The sequence below is a fragment of the Dicentrarchus labrax genome, unplaced genomic scaffold, assembly GCF_905237075.1.
Source record: "Dicentrarchus labrax unplaced genomic scaffold, dlabrax2021, whole genome shotgun sequence".
Classification (NCBI taxonomy): Eukaryota; Metazoa; Chordata; class Actinopteri; family Moronidae; genus Dicentrarchus; species Dicentrarchus labrax.
Genome location: NW_026136716.1, coordinates 7371698 through 7390813, shown reverse-complemented (window position 1 = coordinate 7390813; position 19116 = coordinate 7371698). Strand labels below are relative to the sequence as shown.

Below are 19116 nucleotides of genomic sequence, written 5' to 3'. Positions count from 1 at the left end.
TGAAGTAATGTTTTAATATATCAGCGTTTAGTCTATAGCATATATCAGCAGCCCGTTTGCTCTATATGTTCTTTTATATATCTTATATGTCACCATTTATGTCGCCAGAGTGAGAAGACATTGCTTTTTTATTATAGAAGAGTTTTTCATTTTTAAAACATAGCCAGCGTTCTTGTCCCTGCAGTGTTCTTCCTTTATTTAAACAGTAGTGGGATTTTCATATTTCGTTTCATGTGTTTCACACACACACACACACACACACACACACACACACACACACACACACACACACACACACACACACACACACACACAGGAACAAATGAAAAAGAGCGATGACTCCCTGGTCGGCTCCACAAAGCTATTCTCTTTATCAGGACACCCAGTGAGGGTGTTTATATGTTTGAAACAAGACGCTTCAGCATCTGTTTACAGAAGCTGTATTGATAAATGCCAAAATGATAAGTTTTTGTAGTCCGCTCGATAGATTGACAGACATTGTTCCCAGATCATTTATTTGATTTATTGACGAAACTAATGACATTCCCATCAGCCTCAGGTGCTCTTTGTGTTTAGTGCTAATTAGGAAAAGAAATGGTTAACATGTTAATCTTAAATGGTTAACAAGGTAAAGAGTATACCATCTGACGCACTTTAATGGTATGGCTTGTTCTCATCATGTTTTTATTGTAAAGCACTTTGTAAGTTAAAGGTGCTATATAAATACAGTTATTATATTATTATATCATTTCAAATCTAAAATTTCTACTTCTGTCACAATATGGCTCCGTGATGACATGCCGTTGGTATCTATATTCATATTTTCCGATGCTTTCGGGTCTCGTTTACCACCCCTGTTAAACTTTTCTACTTTTTTTTTATTGTCTGCTGATTTCATGACTTTCATCAGGCTGAAAACACATTTTACAACAACTTTGTGCAGCGAAGAGAGTTTGGTGAATCTGACTTGGATCACTGCTGTCGCTTTAAAATATTTTTGCAAAAGGCCCATTGTGAGCTTTGTACATTACAGACTAAAAAGCCCCTTGTTGGGGGTTATTATTCCAGTGAAATCACATTAGCTTCACGTATTTGATCAATGAGATTGCGCTCTGTCACCAGAGTCGAGCTCCGGCTGTGGAAAAGCTTGTGAACCTATTTGTCGCCTTAATCTAATTCTGCAGCAGCGGCAGGGCAGTAAAACAGCCCACTTGTACATATGAATGATTGATGATATGATTATAATGACAGAACTGCAGTCATATTTGTAACCTCAACCCTTAAAATACTCATGAAGCCCAGGAGGGTTTTTTTTTTTTTTTTTTTGAAATTAGAGGTTGGGAGGTGTGTCTGCTCTGTTGTTGGTGGGCCCCTTCATGACAAGAGTGGTGATAAATTTTAATGAAGAGTCCCAGGGCCAGAGAATAAATTTCTCATTTAGGTACCAGGCTGAAAGAATTTTAACTACTCCTACCCTGGAGAAAACAGAGCTGTAAATTTCCCTCTTTTATTGATTCTCTCTTTTCTGTTTCTGTGTCTCCACCATCCTCCCTTCTACCTCTTTGCTCTCTTTTCTCTGCTCTATTTGTCTTATCTTCACACTCCCACCTCTCCTCTCTCCTTCTCCCTTTGCTTTCTTGACCTCCCTCTTTCGTTCTCTCTTTCTCTCCCCAGATATCGGAGTCTGAAACATTTCAACTATGACATTTGCCAAAGCTGCTTCTTCTCCGGTCGCGTCGCCAAGGGACATAAGATGCAGTACCCCATGGTCGAGTACTGCACTCCGGTATGTATATATATGTTCCTGCTGCAATGTGTAAATGAAATGTAAATGAAAACGGTGAAGATGTGAATTTTAAGGCGGCGGACTTGTAGTCAAATATTTTTTTTCCCTCCAGTTATGAAGTGAAAAGCCCCTGCAAGCTCAGATCTGCACAAGTGTGGATGCTTTTCTGACCATTACACGTTGTATTTTAGCTCCTACATCTTCAACAAGCCTTTTATTTGGCGAGCAATGATCTCTGTATGGATGTCATAATGACCTTAATTAAAGCCTAGTGTTCAAATGTCCAACAAGCATGAGTGATATTAAAATAACAGACCGCAATAGATTCTTTGTTATATACGGAAAACTGTTAAAAAATGTCTCCCAAAGGTTCATTCTGTAGGAATAGTATGTTTTGGGAAATACGCTTATTCAATATTAAGATATCTTTACATATGACTTGCTTGAAATGACACCAAAATGTGATTTCCTACTGATTTCACAACTGTATTATACTTTTTTCAGATGTATTTCTCTACAGTAAATACAATTTCAGTGAAAAACCGAGAACTGCTGCACCAGGAGGGGAATAACATTTTTTAGGTCAGAGATAATCTTTGTCATAATAACAGAGAGTCATGGAAAAGCCAGTGAATTTTACAGCAGGGCCACAGTGGAAACTTTAAAGAGGGCATGAAATAACTTTTTGCCAAATCACATAACAAACCCAATCCGTCTTCTGCTGTAGCAGTAAACCTGAAGCTGTGTACATATTTTCTCCCATCAAGTGAAAATAGAGGGTTAAACTGATTTCTTTAGCACAGGCCCAGGGCTAAAATAAAGACGCTGGAGCCCTGGCTGAGAGTCATAAATCTGTTTCCTCTTTCTTGTAACTGTAATGACACACTCAGACCTGACAATGAGGGCATTAACTTCACTCCCTAGATGTTTGAATAAAGGCAAAAGGGCTAGAAATAAATGAGCAGCGTGTACTGAAAGGTGTGTGTGTGTGTGTGTGTGTGTGTGTGTGTGTGTGTGTGTGTGTGTGTGTGTGTGTGTGTGTGTGTGTGTGTGTGTGTGTGTGTGTGGTGTGTGTGTGGTGTGTGTGTGTGTGTGTGTGTGTGTGTGTGTGTGTGTGTGTGTGTGTGGGCCCCACTCCCATGGAGTTAACAAAGCCTCCTTTGTGCCCTGTCTCTCTCCAGACTACATCAGGGGAGGATGTCAGGGACTTTGCCAAGGTGCTGAAGAACAAGTTCAGGACCAAGCGCTACTTTGCCAAACACCCACGCATGGGCTACCTGCCGGTTCAGACCATCCTGGAGGGAGACAACATGGAAACGTGAGTCTCACACACACATAAAGGCAAACAGGAAGAGAAACTAGGTTTTATTACAGACTGAGAGACACTCCCACTAATGTGACCTGGATTAGAGGACACACACTCAAACACAAGTCTCCGATTTCACACAGACGTTTAATTTAAACCCGTGCATACACAGCAGTCACAGCGTCATACCAGATACCAGTGATAGTGTTTGTGTAGTGGTGTGTGTTCAAAATTGGTTCCAGTTCCTCGTGTGTTTGCTGCCTACACATTACGTATTTAGTTTGTTTATCCATATCAAGTGTGTGTTTGATCTTTCTTATTGTTGAGGAATGTGACAACGGTAGAGGTGGCTGTTAAAACAGCTAGCCTGGCTCTGTCCAAATGGAACAAAGTCCTCCTACCAGCTCCACTGAAGCTCACTAATTTTAGTTAACAAATACAAAAAATAAAGTGTAAAGATAACAGTTAAGCTACTTATGCTACAGTTAAAACAGGTGCATGAGCTGAGACAGACTGCATAAACTTACCAATATATCTATGATAAGCTATAATCTGCTGATAATGTCAGCCATGCTGCAGTTTGAGTCGATCTTTCATGAATATTGATGATAATGGGAATCCAAATAACCTCTAATTCTACTGTTGGTAAGGATACACAGTCAATAAAAATGGAGGTATTGGCACTTAAACAAAGAATGATAAATGTCTCACCATTATTCATTCAAGGCCAGAAACACAAGAACACACAAGAACACAGACTTGAAGGTTGAAGCTAATGTGAGAGTGCTCAAAACACACACACACACACACACACACACACACACACACACACACACACACACACACACACACACACACAGGAACGCACATGCAATTTCTTGTAGGAATAATGTGTAACTTTGAATTGTGTGTTTGTCCTTCTGCAATGCAGCAACACACACACATGTTGTATTGTGTTTGTGTGATAGAAAATAAAGCTACTTATAAGTGCATGCACACAGTTTGATGCCTCACATCATATGAGTGTTTTATTACATCTGAAATGGTTCTCTTTCCTGCTTGTTTGATTAATGGAAATGTAACAGGTCGATCAATAATCAATTCCTTATCAATAGTGATGGTGAGTTGTTTGTTTTGTGTGTGTGTGTGTGTGAGAAAGAGAGAGAGACCTTGCATGTACCTGTGCACTATAACTCATATGTTATCACGCTGTATCGTCCGTGTCTGTATTGTCCGCCCCACTGCTGCCTTCCACACTACAGCTCCCATCATGCTTTGTGGTGCAGTGTCCTCCCACTTCCTGTGTCATCATCTCACGTTTTTTTGTCTTGCAGTCCTGTCACTCTGATCAACTTCTGGCCCGTAGACCATGCGTGAGTACCTGGCTCACACAGACACACACACACACACACACACACACACACACACACACAAACTCTGAACCTGAACATTCACTTTCTGTCAGTCTCATGTTCAAATATTCTCTTGCTCAAACAGACACACAAACATACATGATTGTATTCTTCTTTTAATTACACACACACACACTCTCTCTCTCTCTCTCTCTCTCTCTCTCTCTCTCTCTCTCTCTCTCTCTCTCTCACACACACTCACACACACACATTCTTTCTCTGTCTGTCTCTCTCTCTCTCTCTCTCACTCACTCACTCACTCACTCACTCACTCACTCACTCACTCACTCACTCACTCACTCACTCACACACACACACACACACACACTCATCTCCACTCATTTCACACTCATTGTGTAGTGTCATTTTGTCTGTAGCTGTGGTGAGTTTACATCTCACGGTTCCTTGCCGCTGTCTGACCCCCACATCACCCTGCAGGTCTGTGATTCAGAATGAGTCCCTCTTCCAACTGTAAACATGAAAACTATCCCGGCCTGTAAAAAGCCTACCTTTATCACTTAATTATTAAGCTGATTTAAATATTATTCAGTATGCCTCTGCTGTTCTGTTAGCTTTTAAACATGTCACTCACGTTTCCCTGATAGAAATGACCTTCATCTAATGATACTTATCGCTGTGGTAACAGCATGCTTTATACACAGCGTATCACTGCTGCTCCACTGATATACATCACTTCTTGCATTCAGAAAGACACTAACATAATGCCCACACAGCCTTTTGTAGCATTAATGGCCACATTTGTGTAGAAGGCCACTCTCAATGTTATCATTGTACTGGGTTATTATAGTTATGGCTAGCCACGCTGCCTACACGCGTAGGTACAAGGGCTGGTTATCTTCCACTACGACATTATGGTTTATACTCAGGGTCTCATTTTACTGGCACATGTGTTGGGTCTGTGTGTCCTAAATACCTGAGTAGATCTGAATGGATTCAAGCACACCCAGTTTGTGCTCTGATCATAATCGCAGCAGGAAAAAACCTGATTCACAGATGGGTAGAAAATGATTAAATTCTACGTATCTCCCAGATACACAATGCTTTATTGAAAGCCGGACTTTACATTAAGCTTCAAAAAGATACAAAGGAATTTGTTTCTATAATTTAAAATCATTCTGTGGATATTATTATGATTATTATAATGCTGCTCTTTTCCACCACGGCTGCTTGCTAAATGATAAATCATCATGTTGCTGCAGGTGTTCTCTCTTTGTATTAGGGTCCGTTCAGGACGACCGCGTTTTCTATTGGGTCTAATTATCCTCGGGTCTGTTCAGATCAGGTCTCTTTTTAAAGTGAATTTATTCCTGTTGGGTCATTTTGGACACCAAGCATAAACTAAAACACAGGTGTCATTATCTACTATCTTTCTGTAAGTTGCATCTCAGCAGTTTACTTCACTTAGCATCTGTATATGCTTGTGGGAAGTCGTATCTGCCAGTGAAACATGAGTGACATGCTGTTTATAAGTGGCATACAACTCATCAGTTGTATCAGTGTCAGCCATCAGTCACACTTTGTTCTCGTTGAATAACGCTATTTTAAGACAGCAGACAAAATTCTTCTATTATTGTTTTTTTGGGGTTTTTTTGCCAGATAAAAGTTTTATAAGTGGTGTTGAGTCACCCTAGCAATGTGGTTTGGCACATTAAAGCCTAAGAATCATAATTTAAAAGACAAAAAGAAAAACACAGTGCTATATGTGCAAACAACACTCTCATTTGGGTTTGGTTTCATATTTCTTGGATTATCCTGACATTTAAAATTTTTTATTCACCTTTACTTTGCGGAGAAATCCGTTTGGGCTCTTAACAGATAAAACTTCCAAACGTCAAGGTGTCCTTGTAAAGGGAAGTTTTTAGGATTTTAAAGAGTCAAACCCTAATTTCTCAAGGACTAAAACACTGCAGGAGAAGTTGTTAGAATCCTCAGAGACTCCTGGTTAATGATGTCAAAATACTGATCCTTTCCTCGGCAGACGAGGTGTGACATCTCAGATCAGACGCATCTTTTGAAGTGCAGGCAAATGTATTCCAAGCCGGGAGTGCAGGATACAAGTGGGGAGCTTATTTACAGAGCATTTCACACCGCTACACATCTGTGCCTCGTACTGTCGCTCTCCTCATAGCTCTCCTGTGGATTCATGCAGCTTGTGCATGTGTGCGTGTGTGTTGGGATTAATGAGTCCCTCCTGGTTGGATTCACAAATCTCTCTTTTTCCTGTCTGTTTCCCTCTCTGTCGCAGGCCCGGATCATCCCCTCAGCTCTCCCATGACGACACACACACTCGGATCGAGCACTACGCCAACCGGTAACACACTATCTGCATTCAGCAGCAGCAACTCACAGCGTAGACTCAGTGTTGCGAACAGGTCGCGGTGAAGTAACCTTCCTCGTGCTCTACTTTTTTGCATTCCCTGCTGCTACCCTCAGCCCTACGAGCGCTGCAGATAATGGCTCCTCCAGAGAGCCAGAAACATTTTGATTGATGTGATTTGGAATAATGAATTTGGAGAAGATGCTTAAGCACGGCACACTTCCTGCATCGGGATGCCTGTCTTCTCCCCACTGTGTTCATGCAGCCGTGAACTCGCAGGGGACCGGTTGCCCTAATTCTTTGCTGACGCAGTTCTGGGGAACTTTCGGTCACTCTCATGTTCACTCCACTTAATAAATCGAAAAGATGATCATTACAGAGCTTTGTGGAGCAAATTAGTGGTGTTTGTACCTCCAGAACAAGTCTGATTACTCTTAGGTGGCATGACTCAGACTCAGGCATGTATAAATGACAGATGGTATTAGAGCAATTGTTCGCAACCCAGTGAGTCTATTTTAGTAATGAAGTCTGAGTAATCTTATTAAATGCTTTGATTAACACTGAAGATGTGAACCTACCTTTCAGGCATATGTCATATACAGTCTGTTTTTGCTTGTGTTGTTAGTATGTGGTTTAATATAGAGGCCAACTGAATGTCCTGTATCTTTCATATTCCACTGAAGATGAGTTAAAGGTGCAGGAAACTCAATGTACAACAGTGTTTAGGTATATACGTGATATACTGTGCAAAACATAAGCAGTAGATAAACATTTAATAAATGGCTTTTAGCTGAATACAGGGAGTAAAAGTGTTTTGCTGTGTATTTGAGGCAGAAAACAGACAAAAGACAAGGACAAGGTTTGTTTTATATCCTGTTCTGCTGAAATGTAGGCCACAAACAACCTTTTTTTCATCTTGAAAGTTTGTTGGTAGAAAGTCAGCTAAATGTGCACATTGCAACTCTCATAGTCTACACTGGACAGAAAGTAAACAACAGCCCTGCAATATATCATACCTTCGTGAAGGTTAAAATGTTCAGTTTTTGTTGAAACAATGAGGGTTGGCTAAATAACAGAAACACCTGTCTGCATAATGCGATACGGTTCATCAGCACCACAAACTACATCCTCCAAAATGAGGACTCACAGATGAATCAACCCCTCTCTAAAACAGTTTAACCTTAATGAAAGTTTGGATTTATTGCAGCACTGTTAAATTACACTGCATCAGTTTTAGATATGTGTACCCAATAAACTGGCAACTGAGTGTATAAATCAAAACCTGCACCATAGGTATCTAAAGTGGGACTCCTGTTAACCCCCCTCTATTTGGACCTGTTCCCCTGTGAGAAAACATTGTGCTTTAGATAAAGTGAAAGTAAAGAAACATGGGGGGCAGCTGATGCATATTTAGTCACAATTTTGAGTTTCCTGTACCTTTTTTTTAATAGTTAAAACAACTAATTCCAGATCAGTTTCCCAGATATTTATGACTGTATATGTCAGTGCTTTAAAAGTAGTTTATGCACGATTGTTGATATTTAGAAATGGAGAATGGGATACCTTGACAAACCACATTTGAGTGTCTTTTTTTATCACCAGGGATTTGCCATTTTATGTAAAAGCTTTTATGTTTTCTCAAACATATAATTACTGCAGGGGTCTTTTAAAGAAAAACAAAACTCAAGAAAGAAAAATTGCTCTAAATGCTGACTGTGCTAAAACGATTTTTCAGTCAGGTGATAATGAAGATGACTAATAGTACAAGGCTGAACTAAAATGTCAAGATATCCCTTTGCATACAGTAGAAACTGAATATGTACTCATGATAAAGTGATGCATTGACTTTTTGGTGAATAAGCGCTCTGCAGTGAGGGGCCAGTATATGCTAATGCATCTGAGATGTCGCTTGCACCATCCAGCGCTCCAGCATGTGCGCTCGAAAACCTCATCAATACTGGACTCGGAGGAGAGAAATGCCATCAATACTGTTGTGGTGCCACACTGAGTCAATCAGAGCTTATTCACCAAAACATTTCAGTGTTCCTTCGGTTTGCAGTGATCCTAACTGCTCGCAGAAACCCACCGCTGAGGGACAAGAAGCAGTCAAATCAATCAAACAATGAGTCAATCACGCAGTCGATCAATCGGTCATTGGATCAGTCAGTCGGGCACTGTTGGCATCCCTCAGTGGAGTCAGCGTGAGGTCGGAGCCACAGGCCAAGTCTTTGATCCCTGCCAGGGAGTGTTTGACACCACTCACTGTTGCCTCGGGCTAACACACACACTCCCATAAATACGCAGCAGCGCACACTGGGGGACGCACATGCTGAGTCACACTTCCTCCCTCAGGCCCTGTGCTCTCAACCCCTGACGTATCTAGATCTGGTGAATTCCAGATACCATCCAGCAGATTAAATGAAGGTGGTAGGGCGAAGAAGTAACATAATTAAGCCTTGAGGGAGCTGATGGCCCCGAGACCGCGAGGTTATCTCTCGTTTCTGTAGTGAGCAACAGCTTATGAGTACAAACACACCGGCCTGGGCAGATGCCAGTCTGTCACAGTCCATCTGCTTAAACACTCACTGCCAAGCACAAGGCCTTTTTTTTTTTTTTTTTTTATTTGAGCACTGATAAAGCCCCAAAATCTCTTTACTTTTTGGACAGACACTCCATCCACCAGGCAACTGATCTAGAGGAGATAGCGACGGGGCAATTTAAATCTTTGGCTTTTCACTCACAGCTATTTTATCATGATAGATCTGTTGGAGAGGCCCAGCCGGGAGGTTTGTTTACGAGGCCCGTGTTAATGGCCAGACACTGGTTTCTTCAAAGATAATACCGGGGGGTTTTTTTTTTTCAGCTGTTGGCCTGTTTCCTCTTTGTGTTAATCTAAGTTAGTGAACTGCTGGCTGTAGTTTCATATTTGTAATACAGACATGACAGCAAGTAACCCAATTTCCCAAAATGTACTTCTAAAATACGCAGAAGTTGGATATTATCTCATGTCTCATTGTAGAGCCTAGGGGGTGGTTTGCTTAGCTTAGTATAAAGACTGAAGCAAGGGAGAACATCTCGCATGGCTCCCTCTAAAGAAAAATGTTTTATATTGTTTGTACCAAGCTGAAGTGTCAAAACAAATATTTTTCAGCTTTGTACAGAGCCAGGCTGTTTCTTCCGGTCTAAGCTAATCGACTCCTGGCTTTAACTCCATAATCCACAGACATCCTGGTATCAATCTTCCCATTTATCTCTAATAAAAGCTAAGCTATTAAGCTAATAAAAGGCAGAATTACTCCTTTTCAATAATAAAAAAAACAAACTGTAGTATTTTTGTAGTATATTTTTAAGAAACCAATGTCTGTACATTCAAGCTCTCCCTTTGACCCGTTGCTCTTCCTCCTATATGCAGCTTCCCTGTGTTCAGCATATAATTTCGTAATATTTTACACTTCCCCTTAACCCACATTACATACAGTAATATTGCAGTGTTTGAATAATGCACCAGACATTCAACGACAGTAAATCAGTTACAAAGGCAGTTACCCAAGTGAGTCATATAAAATTGAATACCAAATAGCAGGATTAAGTGCTAGAGGTCTGCCAACCGCCACTTTTATAAGGCAGCTTTCAAGGCAATACAAGCCAACTTGTATAAAACATAAAGAGGCCAGATACTGAAGGCACGGCTTGAGTTTGTAGTGCATCAGTTGTAAACACTATAAAATAAAGTGGCATGGCAATAGACGAAGGGCTGCACACAGTGTGTGGGCCTCTAACACTTCAAGTTAGGGGTGAAATGATGCCAACATATGTCAAACACAGAGGAGCTCCAACAGTCTCAACAAAAACACTCCATTATGTGCTTCACCAAATTCTCCATTATTCCCGCTGCTGTTAGTACACAATTAGTGTAACTTGAGATGGGCCTTATTTTCTACCATTCATTCTGTGGAAACCAGCTTTTTCAAAGAGTTTACAATACATTAGGTAGCCCGTGACTAGAAGCATACAGTTGGTTGAGTGTTCAATCTGAATATACTTTAAAAAAAAAAAAAACACAATCACATCCGTATTTTCCCTCTACAATCTGCTAATTGCTCGACCTTTTGGTTTTGGGACTGACTGCTCTGTTTCTTCCCCCTCCGCAGGTTAGCAGAAATGGAGAATCGTAATGGCTCTTATCTGAATGACAGTATCTCACCCAATGAGAGCATGTGAGAACCGCTTTTTGTTTGTTTGTTTTGTTTTGCCAACCTCCTCACTCACCGATTGGCTCGCTGTGTGTGAACTGGCCCTGTCTTCTTTGTTTCCATTGGCTGTCAGTGACTATGTTTACATGTGCTTAATATTCTGCATACGAGCTCATATTATGGTGTTATTCTTGTTTGCATCGTCATATCCCATACAAATATATATCCCTGTATTCCTGATATTACCAGGTTATATCAGCGCATCTCACATTTAGTTTTTCTCTGGGTGGTTATAATTGGGATATAAAGTTTATACACAAAATCCCAGCATCCCAAGTAATGAGTATTAGTCTTTATGTACAATAGGTACAATATTCATGTGTTATTTATCTATACATTTGCTTTCTCTGATTCCCTTTCTTAAAAAATGTTGTATTTACAGTAGTGCAAAGAAATGGGATTATATTAAACAGGGAGACAGAGAGAGGAACAGAAAACTCTTATTGGAGCCGGTCCTAATTAAAATCATTCAAATCAAAATGAACTTCTTGGCCTACAAAGGCATTAAGGTCCGGTCACATCAGAAAGTGGCAACACAAAACACCTTCATTTGCCTTCGTGAAATATTTTGTTCTAGACTCAAATTGAGTTCTCAGGATTGTACATCGTTTCATGCAATAAAGATAGTGAAGGGAGAAATGTCCTTTAAAGTTAGTTTGCTTGCTGACAGTTAATTAGCTCAGTCATTAACTGGACACTATGTTCACACAGTTTGCGATGACAGCAGCTTTTACTCTGACACAGGAGGTTAAATAAAAGTGGACACAACTTAGAAGTTCTGTCAAAGTTCAGGAATTGTCGAGACGGCTCAATGTGGATCAACAGCGCAAATGTGCAGGTCAAAGTTCTCCAAAGTTTAACGCTACTTGGAGGAAAAAAAAGCTTTTTTCTCCCTTCACATTTTATTAACTAGCAAGTAACATTTGTGGGTTCTGATGATAGATTTCAGTTTTATACACAACAGGGTTGCTGAAATTCCTGTAACAGGGATTTTTTAACAGCCAGAGCCTCAAGAAGATCTGAAACTCATAAATTCTGTTTACACTCGTCAGTTTATGTCCAAATCATTGTTAGTGTGTTGTTTTCACCTGAAGCACACAAACTCTGCAACACAGAAATTCAACAAAGCGTTATTTGACAGTATTAACAGCGGAGAAAAGGCATTGATGTAGAAAACAGATGAAATTGTTGTTGAACATTTCCTGGTTATAGCTACAGTTTCAAGTCATTATCAATTAAACAAAATACGTTTGAAGACATCGCTTTGGCAGATTCACACAGCACTGTGCACAAAACCTATTTACAGCCTAGCTCTTCCAGAGATCACCTTTCATAACATTACCTTTTAATTATTCACTTTTCAACATGGGAAAATTTTACTTTACAAAAAAAGAAAAGAAAAAGCTGTTAGATGTGATAAAATTAATATAAATCACAATATATTTTAACTCATTTATTCTATCAAGTTAGCTATTAAACCTAAAAGACTGACCTGCTAGGTTTAATGTATTCTGTCCATTTGGTCCAAATCCGGAAAGACCTTTGCTTAATATTATATTGTATTTATTATCTGTATCCATAAAGTTGGAAGTTGGAAACAAAATCAAAGCCCCAGAGGCTGTGATATCCTGAGTTTTTGTGAAAAGGCTGAGTCATTTATTTTCTCCTTCTAGCATTACTCATTGTTAAATTACATATTTTAAACAAGCCGCACAGAAAATGTCAGTGTTATAGTTCTAAAATCTGACTTCATCCCACAGATGCACAGAGCCAAAAGAATGTTTTATGTATCTTATGTTCAAGTGTGCGTGTATTCTATATTTAGTCTTGCTGCAAGACAAATTTCCCTTCAGGGACAATAAAGCTGAAAGTTTGTCAAGTGTAATAGAAGCACATGGAATTTGACCTGCAAAGATACGCCTGTAATTAAAATTGCAAAGTTAAAGAATGAATCCAGTGTAACACATCAACGTGGCTTTCGAAATGCAGCTTGGTTGATGAAGCGAAAAAGATGAGCAGAAGAGAGGCTATTTTAAACCAGAGCTGAGAGAGCTACACCCTCTGTGTGTAATGAGTTTTACTTTCTAGTCAGCAGTCATCTTAAGGGGATTTGTTGTTTTCAAACAGCAGCTCCTTTAGTATTCAGAATGGAAGATAGGCTGAGCTGAAAGCAGTGCAGTGAACGCAGCAGCATCTAAATACCTGGCCTAATTAAAATCCTCCCAAACAATGCGTGTGTGATCGGTCAGAGTTGGCAGAGCGTGGCCAATCGAATCGCTCCAAAAACAGAGTTAAGGACAAATGTGTAGTAAAAATGAAAGCTCTGGCCCTCTCTCTGTCCCCGCTGTGTTTTAGATTCTTCCTCTGTGGTGCAGTCCTGTTCCACTGCTGCTGTTTCATTCACTTAATGATTTTCTTTTTCCTCCTGTGTCTGTGTCTTTGTGTGTGTGTGTGTTTGTGTGTGTGTGTGTGTGTGTGTGTGTGTGTGCATACATGCACGTGTGTTTCTATGACTGTGACTATATGAATGTGTCGGCCCTTCATTGGTGGGTATGTTTGGTGTGTGTGTGTGTGTGTGTGTGTGTGTGTGCGTGTGTGGCGCATTTGCAGTGATGACGAGCACATGTTGATCCAGCACTACTGCCAGTCTCTGAACCAAGGCTCTCCTCTCAGCCAGCCCCGCAGCCCCGCCCAGATCCTCATCTCCATGGAAACGGAGGAGAAGGGAGAGCTGGAGAGGGTCCTGAATGACCTGGAGCAGGAGAACAGGTCAGTGAACAGACCCATCTTTCTATTATTATCTTCTCCTGGCCGCATCATTTCTTTACCCAAACCTTAACAATAGCAAAGAGCTTCCCGGCTCCAAAAAGCTCATACAGTTCAGTCTATATTATATCAATTTGGATTCTTCACAAACTGGGCAACTGGACAGCTGGGTGGCTGGGCTCGCTGTCAGAGATAAGGAAAGGAGCTGAAACAGCTAGAGCTTGGAGTAGAACCGCTGCTCCTTTGTGTCAAAAAGAGCCAGCTGAGGCAGTTCGGGCATCTGATCAGGGGGCCTCCTGGGTGCCTTCAGCTGGTAGGAGGCCCCAGGGTTGTCCCATAACACGCTAGCAAGATTATATTTCTCATCAGGCATTCTCTATTGAAAATTCCACCCAGTGACCAAGTTTTTAATTTTAATGTACAAACTTGGATTTATGTGAGTTCAAAGGGATATGAAAGTGTCTATAATTTAATTATACAAACCTTCAACCCCTGTAAAAATTCACTTTGTGAGGGTCGCCAAGTACCAGTGTCGTCCTCTCTTCATCAGTCCTAGAATACAGATGTCCTAAAATATGAATCAATAAAGACTGTAGCGGTGAACTGCAAATATTTGACACCTTTAGCAGACAGTCTGTGTTATGTTCCTCCTAATGTGCTTCCTCCTCTCAGCCCTCCCTGCGTTCCTGCCAATAAGGGGATTTTGTTGACACTTGGAAAACGATAAAAAAGTGACTGCCTCATGCATGTTACTGATGAAGATTTACTGCTTTATTTCTCACACTATGTTGCTGCAGTGACCCAGCTTACCCTTGATAATCAATGAAAAGAAAGTTCAGCCTCTCTCGTAAGCAGTGGGTGTTTGATGCTTCACACGTCTATCAGGGCTAGCAGCAGTAGATTAATTCCTCCGCTGCCTGCCTGCAGGAAGCTACAGTCCGAGTACGACCGTCTGAAAAAGGCCCACGACAGGAAGGGCCTGTCCCCTCTGCCGTCGCCCCCGGAGATGCTCCCGGTGTCGCCGCAGAGCGCACGTGACGCCGAGCTCATCGCCGAGGCCAAACTGCTGCGGCAGCACAAAGGGCGTCTGGAGGCCCGCATGCAGATACTGGAGGACCACAACAAACAGCTGGAGTCCCAACTGCACCGGCTGAGACAGCTGTTGGAGCAGGTACAGGAACACACCCTCTTACATATGCTGAGAATCTGTGATGGATCTCACCCAAATTAGCCAACATATCTCTAAATATTAGCACTAAACATTGTGTGCAAAAAGCATGCGATGGTTTTGACCCATATTATTTCATACCCAGAGGCAGAGTAGGGTGGTCATGGGCCCCTAGGCTACACTTTTTGTTGGGCTTCCTGCTTTAGCGTATCAGAGAGGAATGAGTAATTCAACTAAACATTTCAAGCTGGAGCCTGCTGGAAATATGACACAGCACAAGTTTGTGTACAGACCACAGCACAACAAACACTCAGCGACGGTGTAGAAGAGCTTGTTTGTTTGTGTGTGGCCTTTAAGCATCCACTAAAGCTTCCACTGAAGTTAATACAAGAAACATACACACATCATATTTCCACCATGTTGTCCGCTTTGTTTTCCATCGTCTGAGCTTTTAATGGAGCTCTTCTAATAATGTCATCTCGTAATGATTTAACAGCAGATGATCAGAGAATTGGTTCCACCAGCTGTTTACCTGCATGAACAAACTCCTAATATTCACATTGATGTGGTGGTGGATGGAAAGTACACACATAATTGCTTTGTTTAAATACAAAACTTTGATTTAAAAATCATTTTTTACTACTGACTACCTAACTGAGGGCGTGTCCCCAAAGCGTTGTCAGATACAGAACGCTCACATTTTGCACAAATTACTTCATCTTATCAAATCTTAAGCAAGTTGGTAACATCCTGTGAGTGTTGGTGAGTTGACTCAACATCTGCTGCTACAAATGCCTTTGAGCAAGGCAGTGAACCCTCATGTGCTGCAGAGGACCCAGCTAGTGTCCTGGATTCATAAAACAAAGCTGATGTGAAGTTTCTCACCAGTGAGTTGAGACTGAAGCAGCTTCCTCCACACTGTCTGACTGCCAGTAACAGCTGACACAGAGCACCAGGCCAACTCCCCGGTCCCCCCCCCACACACACACACACACACAACACACACACACACACACACACTTCACTTCTCTTTTGACTCCTCTAATTAAGCTGTGCAGTGTGGCTGCCAATTTATTGTGTATCTAATGTGTCTGTGTGTGTCTGTGTCTGTGTGCGTGTGTGTGTGTGTGTGTCAGACGGATTCCAAGGTGAACGGCACAGCTCTGTCCTCTCCTTCCACCTCCTCACAGCGCTCCGACTCCTCCCTCCCTCTGCTCCGTGTGGCCGCCAGCCAGACTACTGATACAATGGGTAAGAACACACACACACACACACACTCTCCCACTAATATCCTTTAATTTGCATCCACCCTTTTAAAAGCATGGAGGATATAAATAGAGCTGTAAGCAGAGATGTCTGATTTCACAGCTTGTAGAGACCATGCTGTTATTGTTCTACACCGGACTACAATGCACAGTTTAATCATATTTTGTGTGTGTGAGTGTGTGTGTGTGTGTGTGTGTGGTGTGTGTGTGTGTGTGTGTTGTTCACACTTCCCAAAACGCATAAACAATGCGACTGGGCGTTATTTTAGCAGCCAGAATTCTGAATGTGGAAAAACTTCATCTCCTTCCTGTTTCAGGTGATGACGAGCTGTCTAGCCCTTCCCAAGATGCATCTGGGCTGGAGGAAGTGATGGAGCAGCTCAACAATTCCTTCCCTCATAGCCAGGGTACGAAACACCAACCAGCTCGTCTCACATACAGTGACTACGTTTTCATGCACAGAATATTCCAGTTGTGGCAATTGAATATGAATATTCCACTAAAAGTCTTGTTTACATGCAGCTGTGCGTACTCCTAACAACTGTTAATGCCGTACTTTAAGTCCAACAGGGAGGAATTTACCTCCTTTTCAAACTGCAGTCAAGTTGCTCCCGTGGTAAAAGTGGAACAGCTGGAGCAGTTGAGACCATTTTGCATAGTTTTCGACCTCCGTCTTTCATTCCTTCAACCACCTTCTTGAAAAGGTCGGCCTTGCGGTGTTTACGGATATCCAAAAACCTGTCTTTATTCAAGACTTTCATAATGTTTGAAAGTAGCTGTGTGGCTCCTTCCATCTTCGTGTGCATCGCAACTGCAGACTGACTGTAAACAGGAAAACTGCAGTAAAACCCCCAAATGAGAGGCATATACCGAATATGCTGTATACGTGTCCAAAGAATGATTCTTAAACCTGAGTAATAGTGTCATATCCAACATGTGTTAACTGGGAGTGTCCAAACAGAATATGCTGTTTCCATGACCCTTGTCAAATGTGGAATATTGTCATATTCGTAATAATAGTGGGACGTTTGTGTACATGTAAACACAGTCAGTGTCCACTCGTTTGTGAAGAAGCTAAATAAAATCAGATGATATTTGAAATCATGAAGTAACTGAACAGAAGAAGCGATCTGATATCAGATTTCAGACAATAATTGCAGTCCTGTTTTTCCCCTGAAAGGATTAAAAAAAAAAAAAAAAAAGGTTTTTGAATGAACCCTTTTAAGTGAAGCTTTCCCTAAAGCGGCAAGGAACTTTCAGTTTGTGTTGATTGTGGCCGCCCCCGTGGACAACAGCAGTAGTGTTTCTACCGCCTCGTCTTAATTGATTTCAAGGGGAATCCAACCCGGTGGCAGGCATTAAGAATAACAACGTACAAACAGCCAGTCCCTCCCGCTGATGGTCCTCCGTGCTTATGTAGGTCATATAGAGGCATCAGTATTACATTTAGACTGTTACATAACCAGTTAAAAACTCCTTGTAGGACTTTTAAGGCGTTTAACTTAGAGGAAGTAGGAAAAGTTTGCAGCTTTGATCTCATTAAAAGTGTAACTCAGCTAATTAGCAGAAAGATACCTATTATGAATGTTTCTAGGTAACTGTAGCCTAAAGAATGGCGAGCGGGCCTGTGATATAAAAGATACAGGTCTGAAACCTCAGGCTGGTTGGGGAAACTAATGAGTTCTGTTCTCTGCTCCCACATTGATTTTTACACACAGTTTCTGTGCTTTATCACACACAGAGCCTCTCTAACACACATCAGGTTACCACGTCTTTGTATTCAGAAACAATGCAACTGTCATCAGTCACAGGTCGGACAATATAATACACAGTCAGACCAAAGCCCATAGAGGAAAGACGAGAAAAAAACAATAAGATAAAGTATTGATTGCTAGGGCTGTGGCCAATGATCATTTCCATACTCGATTAATCTGCTGATTGTTTTCTATATAAATAAACAATCGTTTTGTGTACATAACATCAGAAGACTGTGAAAAATGCTCATCACAGTTAGCTGGAGACCAATGGGATGTAATCAAATGTCTTTTGTCCGACCAACAGTCCAAAAGCCAAAGATCTTCGATCTACAGTAAAGTAAAGATGAAAAAAAGAAGAATTTAAAAAGCTGGAAGGAGATTTTTTGTCTTGAAAAATGACTTAAGGGACCAAAACAGGACAAAACTAAACTGCATTTACTCTTCATAAAGACTTTTTGGACAGCTTTTGTTGTGGAAACTGGAAACAAGGTTGAACACAACAGTATCAATAACAATGCAGAAACACTTAAAATGAGAGTTATGGGAATTACTGTTGCCCCGCTGCCTGCTGGGAAGATTCTCTACATTCCTACTTCAGGATGCTACAATATAATATCCCTTAAGAACTTTTTATATTCGTCCTCCATCAGCAACCTCATTTAATCCAAAGTCAGTGTAAAGTGAAAAAAGAAATGATGTAAAAATGGAGCAAAGTTATAGTAATAATAATAATAGGATAAAATAGATAAATAACAAACAATGGATTTTTATCTATATCTGATTGTGGGAGCAAAGAACAGTTTTCAGGTCTTGCTTTCTCTTCATTACCAACACAAAGCTGATTTTTTTTTCCTTTCTTCTTTTCTTTTCTTCCTTTCCTCTTTTTCTCCATGAGCCAGGAGGGAGAAGGGGACACCCATGAGAGGTTAGTGGCTCAACTTTCTCTCCCCTCACCTTCTCACCCCCCCCATCACCTCTACGGAGTATTTCCACTGCATGCCAGTACCGTGTTTGTCCGCTACCAGAACAGTCTAACAATTGGCCTAATAATGAGTCTCTAGTAGT

At 41.1% G+C, this 19116-nt stretch overlaps 1 protein-coding gene across 23 annotated transcripts in view; it reads left to right on the top strand.

Moving 5' to 3' along the window:
- dmd (dystrophin) overlaps positions 1–19116 on the top strand; it is a 272939-nt gene that overhangs the window by 249439 nt on the left and 4384 nt on the right. For 17 of the 23 annotated variants that reach the window (XM_051428349.1, XM_051428362.1, XM_051428352.1 and 14 more), the window contains 9 exons: positions 1675–1786; positions 2968–3104; positions 4427–4465; positions 6771–6836; positions 10994–11059; positions 13706–13864; positions 14789–15032; positions 16166–16280; positions 16612–16701. In XM_051428349.1, the coding sequence (XP_051284309.1) occupies positions 1675–1786; positions 2968–3104; positions 4427–4465; positions 6771–6836; positions 10994–11059; positions 13706–13864; positions 14789–15032; positions 16166–16280; positions 16612–16701 (1028 nt within the window). Of the gene's footprint in view, positions 1–1674; positions 1787–2967; positions 3105–4426; positions 4466–6770; positions 6837–10993; positions 11060–13705; positions 13865–14788; positions 15033–16165; positions 16281–16611; positions 16702–18950; positions 18977–19116 lie in introns of all 23 variants that reach the window. The other 6 variants (XM_051428356.1, XM_051428350.1, XM_051428360.1 and 3 more) reach the window with 3 other exon arrangements.